At 35.5% G+C, this 5,815-nt stretch overlaps 1 protein-coding gene across 2 annotated transcripts; it reads left to right on the top strand.

Annotated features, from left to right (window-relative positions):
* The first annotated feature begins 262 nt into the window (after positions 1–262).
* On the top strand, positions 263–4,883 carry LOC150030560 (iron-sulfur assembly protein IscA-like 2, mitochondrial). 2 transcript variants are annotated; one of them, XM_090309525.1, is made up of 4 exons: positions 263–615; positions 2,419–2,624; positions 3,247–3,368; positions 3,484–4,883. In XM_090309525.1, the coding sequence occupies exons 1-4, from the start codon at positions 570–572 to the stop codon at positions 3,740–3,742; spliced, it is 633 nt and encodes a 210-aa protein (XP_090165651.1). In that variant the 5' UTR covers positions 263–569; the 3' UTR covers positions 3,743–4,883. The 2 variants fall into 2 exon arrangements, with proteins under 2 accessions (XP_090165651.1, XP_090165650.1); XM_090309524.1 differs by lacking the exon at positions 263–615 and adding an exon at positions 1,965–2,299.
* Positions 4,884–5,815: the final 932 nt, after the last annotated feature.

Below are 5,815 nucleotides of genomic sequence, written 5' to 3'. Positions count from 1 at the left end.
AGTTTGATCATCAGGTTTGTAAACTCAAAAAGTCTTTGTATGGTTTAACAATCCTCGAGAGCGTGGTTCGACAGGTTTACTACCTTTGTTAAGTCCCAAGGTTTCACTCAGGGACACTCTGATCATACAATGTTTACAAAAAGGCCAGTATTTGGGAAAATTGTTGTTCTAATTGTGTATATTGATGATATTGTTTTGTCAGGAGATGATGGTGTTGAGATTACTAGGCTGGAAAAGAAAATGACCAATGAGTTTGATATCAAAGATCTAGGGAATCTAAAGTATTTCCTTGGAATGGAGGTGGCAAGATCAAGGAAAGGGATCTCTGTCTCACAACGGAAATACACTCTTGACTTGTTAAAAGAAATAGGTATGACTGGATGTAGATCTGCTGACACTCCTATTGAATTCAATGTGAATCTAGGAGATTCTGTTGACAAAGTTCCTGTTGATAAAGAGAGGTATCAACGTCTATTGGGAAAACTGATTTACTTATCTCACACTAGACAAATATTTCCTATGCTGTCAGTGTTGTTAGTAAGTTTATGTAGGTACCCTACGAAGAACATATGGAAGCTGTGAGTCAAATTCTGAGATATTTGAAAAGCTCACCAGGTAAAGGTCTGATGTTCAGAAAAACTGACAGGAAATGCATTGAGACTTATACTGACTCTGATTGGGTAGGATCAGTTATTGATAGAAAGTCTACCTCTGGATTTTGTACTTTTGTGTGGGGTAACCTAGTTACTTGGAGAAGTAAGAAGCAAAGTGTTGTTACTAGAAATAGTGCTGAAGCTGAATGGAGAGCTATGAATTTGGGAATCTGTGAAGAAATCTGGTTGAAGAAAGTTCTGTCTGATCTACACCAAGATAGTGTTCTACCTATGAAACTCTATTGTGATAATAAAGCGGCTATAAGCATAGCCAATAATTTTGTACAACATGATAGAACTAAACATGTGGAGATTGATAGACACTCTATAAAAGAGAAACTGAACAATGACAGTATTTGTATTCTGTATATTCCATCTAATCAACAAATTATTGATGTTCTCACCAAAGGGTTACTTAGGCAAAGTTTTGACTCATGTGTTAGCAAGTTGGGTCTAATTGACATCTATGCCCCAACTTGAGGGGGAGTGTTGGAAATAAGAGGCTTTGTTGATAGTTTATAGCCCTAAGAGTATTTTAGTATTTTACTTTACCCTAGGTTTATTTCCTTTTCTATTTTAGGGCTTGCTAGAGCCTATAAATATGACTTCTATTGTAACTTTCAACGTGTGTTAAACATAATAAAAGAGACTCTTTATTGTTATTTTTTCTCCATGTTCTAGGATTTTCCGCGTAAACCTAGTATCCTCTATTTTCTATTTTTAACATTACCCAATAGGTCTTATTTTACAGTTATGGAGGCCTTTTCTTTAGCATCCTCCTCTTTGGTGGGCTTGTTTTTTAGATCCCTTTTTTCCCCCCTCAACTAAAGGTTGTTTCTTCATTTATAAAAAAAAAACACAATATAAATCATGCTTGATTCAGCCATGACTATGATTGGCTAGAATTCAACTATTCAAATTTAACCATTTGCGAACAGTTTCTAGATAATGGTTTTTATCAAGTGCAATCTACATTTTAGTTTTCTTGTTTCTGTAAAAGGACATGTGAGAGGGGTGTATTTTTCTTAAAAACCCATTTTTAATCTGGCATCTTGTGTTTGGAAAGAAAAGGTTGTCCAAACTCAAAACGATAATATATCTCCATAGTCTTGGTACAAATGCAAGCCTCTCTCTTCAGATTTTTCCTTTCCCTCCCTCTCAAAATCTCCAAAAATCCGTAGATCATTAAAATAGAACCCATTGTTAGAAATCCACAACACTACCGTCTTGTGCAATACTTCAGTCTTTTGCTTGAGATTTTACAATGTTTGGGTTTGGTTTTCTCGTGAATGTTGTGATTTCCGTTTTTACCTCTCATTGTGGATTATTACTTTTTACTTTGAGATGGAAAATTCGCTAGGAAAACATTATTAAACCGTGTGAGGGTTGGATCTTCCTTTTGAATGAATTTGGGGTATCAATTTCTCCCTAATCGAGTGGATGCTTGAGTTTTGCAAATCCTTGCGGGTATGATGTCTAGAGGAAAGGCTAAAATTATTTGGAATTTCATGGTTAGAGCTCTTCTTGAGCTGATTTGAATTATAATAGAAATTGCTTTCCAAGAACATGTTTTATGCTGCAAAGTTGCTGGATTCATGGGTTTTGTTTGAATACCGCTGCCACAATAGTTGATCGAATTCATCTGGGTCAGTTTGAAATCTTGCATTTCCATTTTTGTTTTAACTTTTAATTGACTCGGATACCCTTGAAGAAGCATTGCCCTCATTAGTCATGTTAATGCCTTTAGCATTTGGTTTTACTGCAGATGAGAATCAAATTTCAAGAGGAGTGAATAAAGAGATGGTCCCCAGATTTCTAATTCAGCGTCTAACACCATACTTCGCAGCACGTATTCGAGAGAACCAAAGGCTTCTTAGCTCTTCTGTTTTAGCTCATCAAGAAACCTCTTCTTCGTTGATAACTCCATCTGTGGGCATTGATACCATCCACATGACAGATAATTGCATTCGGGTATCCCATACATTTTATGTAATCCTTTTTGTGCAAGTACCATATGGATTAGAAACTATTCATCTATTTCATTGTCATCATTGTTTTAGTTCTTGATTTTCTGGGTTATCCTCATTTTGTGCACTATTTGGGCCAATAATTTCTTGGTTTTAGGATGTCAATGAACCATTGCCTTTTATGCGCTTAAAATTTGAGTGGAGGATTTGAGATTTGGGCATTTGCTGTCATATGTGATGCCCTAAAACGAGGCATAAGTTATGATGCCAAAACTGGAGAAATGTTAAGAATAATATGGTGCCAGTTGCAGTAATTGTCTTATTCTTAATTTTTTAAAAACTTTACTTGAAAGTTGGAATGGATGAAAGGAACTGAGACTTATAAACTTAGGAATGAACTCTTCATAACCAGATGTATGATGTATTGTCTGTTACCAAAGGGCTAAATTGCTTGATGAGTTTATGTTATTCATAAAAAGAATATATCAGTAAGATAGTTCTGCAGCATTCGTACTATCATTTTTCCACGGTTTTCCTGCTGCATGTGTTTGCAAGGGTTGAATAATGAAGTTCTTACGAAGACCGGTCCTGATTTACTTTCTGCTGAGCCTTGACATTTCTTGCAGAGAATGAAGGAATTGCAAGAACCTATGGAAGAAAAGATGCTTCGTTTGAGTGTAGAAACTGGGGGATGTTCTGGATTTCAATATGTTTTCAATTTGGATGAGAAAACCAATCCAGATGACAGGTCTATAAACTAGCTCAAACTCGCTGCTTATTTAAGATTTTCACCTAAAGATTGCCAATGATTTTTGGTTTCACTTTTTAAAACTTTACCCTTCTCTCTCCTTTCATGTTTGCAGGGTGTGTGAGAAGCAAGGAGTTAAATTGGTAGTTGATAATATCTCATATGATTTTGTAAAAGGAGCAACAATTGATTATGTTGAAGAGCTGATTCGTTCGGCTTTCGTTGTGAGTGAAACCTATATCTCTGCTCTACCATTGTTGCTTAGATATGTTTATTATTTGGAAAAAATATCTTTTTGGTCTTTAAGTCTTGGGTCTAGTTTTCGTTTGGTCCTTAGATTTCGAAATGTTACACTTTTAATACTTACGTTTTGAGTTTGATTACTATTTTAGTCTTTAGATTTTAAAGTATCACTTTTAGTCCTTAAATTTTGAGTTTTGTTTTAATTGGGTCCTAGGTTTCAAGATATACACTTTTAAGTTTTAACCTCTATTTTGTAGTAGTGTATGCACTATAGTCTTTGGTGTTAATGTCTATTAATTAATTTAAATTAATTATGAAGTAAAATTTTAAAATTAATTGTAATAGTGATGGAAAAATAGTGAAAATCAATTAATTATAATTTCTTTAATTCTTTTTAATTAATGTTTGAAAGTGAGTGTTTAGTGAAAAATCGAGCTTTAAAATGTAAGTCTTGAAACCTAGAGACGAAATTGAAATAAAACTTAAACTTTAAAGGTAAAATTGTAACATATTGAAACCTTAGGGACTAAATTGGGATCAATCTCAAAACTCTTTTTTTTGGTAAAAGAAACAATTAATTGATATGTATAAGGGTTTTTCCCAAGCAAAGAAATTACAATAAGGATTACCAATTATTGACTAAAAATGATAAACTGAAATGGGTGAAAAGGTGTTTTAATTTACACCAAGAAAAAGCAATAGACAAAACAAACTAAAAAAAACCGAGCACTAGAAGAACAAGTATCGTTAAAAAGTCTTCTGTTCTTTTCACCCCATATGCACCAAAGGAACGCACGGATAAAGGCCAACCAAATCACCTTCTTAGTACTACTAAAAGGATGACCCACTAACATTGAGGCCAAAGCATCAGAAATATTATTAGGACAAGGGAAAGACCAACAAAAAACAGGCAAGAAAAGATCCCAAAAGCTGGTAGCAAAGAACAGAGGAAAAATAGATGAACCAATGACTCAACATGCTTGTGACACATATGGCACCAAGAGGGAGAAAGAGACATAAGACATACGACGCTGCAAATGGTCAACAGTATTGATGGCACCCAAGCTAAGTTCCCAAAGAAAGATTTTAATCTTCTTTGGATATCTATCTTTCCAAATTGCGGAATAAAGGTCAGTCAAACCTGAATCCAGATCACCCACAAGATCAGCTATAAGAGATTTAATAGTAAAACCCATAGAAGGATCAAGTGGCCACAACCAAGTATCAGGGGGGAACACAAGCGAATGGATGCCAGATGAAGGGATAATGAAACTCATTAAACAATCTCCAACTTAGTAAGATTATGACGTAAGTTCAAATTCCAAGCAGATGTATAAGAGATCCAAGCATTAGCAACAGTAACTTTAGGTTGCTGCACAAGACGAAAGAGACGTGGATAAAGTGTTGGCAAGGACACCACGACTAAGCCAAGAGTCGTGCCAGAAAGACGTAGAAGAACCATCACCAATACAACGTCTTATCCGATTGGCAATCAGATCGATAAATTGACAAATGTACCTCCAAGGAGCTATGGAAGAACCACCAAAGATTGGAGAGGGCCAGACACAATAAGAGGAATAATACTTAGCAACAATGAGCTTCCTCCATAAAGCGTCGTGCTTAGATAAAAATTGCCAAGTCCATTTTGCAGGAAGAGCAGAATTTCGATGTTTAAAATTTTTCAATGCCAAAGCCACCCAATAATTGAGAGCGCTGAGAAACCACCCAATTCACGTTATGCAAGCCACCATCACCTCGAAAACCTTCCCAAAAGAAATCTCGAACCAACTTATCAAGGCAACTAATAACAGAGGAAGGAGCCTGAAACGAAGACAAATAATAAGTTGGGAAGGTTAGAAAGAGTGGCTTGAATGAGCATATGACGACCCCCTTTCAATATATAAGCATACTTCCAATTATGGAGTTTATGCTAAAATCTCTCAATCACGGGCCGCCAAAGAAAAACAGACTTAGAGTTGCCACCCAAAGGAAGCCCTAAATATGGTGCAGGCCAGAAACTTCTTTTGCAACCAAAAGAATGCAACAACTAGTAAAAAAAGAGAAAAACATGCAACAACTAGTAAAAAAAGAGAAAAACATGAATCTGAAGGAGCTCACTCTTAGCAAGATTGATTTTAAGGCTCGAAGCACATTAAAAAATATGGACAATGTCAAATAAGTTCTGTATGGTAGATCTCTCAATA

The sequence above is a fragment of the Benincasa hispida genome, unplaced genomic scaffold (genome assembly GCF_027475165.1).
Source record: "Benincasa hispida cultivar pf3 unplaced genomic scaffold, pf3_genome.v1.1 HicScf1848, whole genome shotgun sequence".
NCBI lineage: Eukaryota > Viridiplantae > Streptophyta > Magnoliopsida > Cucurbitales > Cucurbitaceae > Benincasa > Benincasa hispida.
The sequence above is the reverse complement of the archived record's forward strand: the minus strand, read 5'-3'. Positions and strand labels throughout refer to the sequence as shown.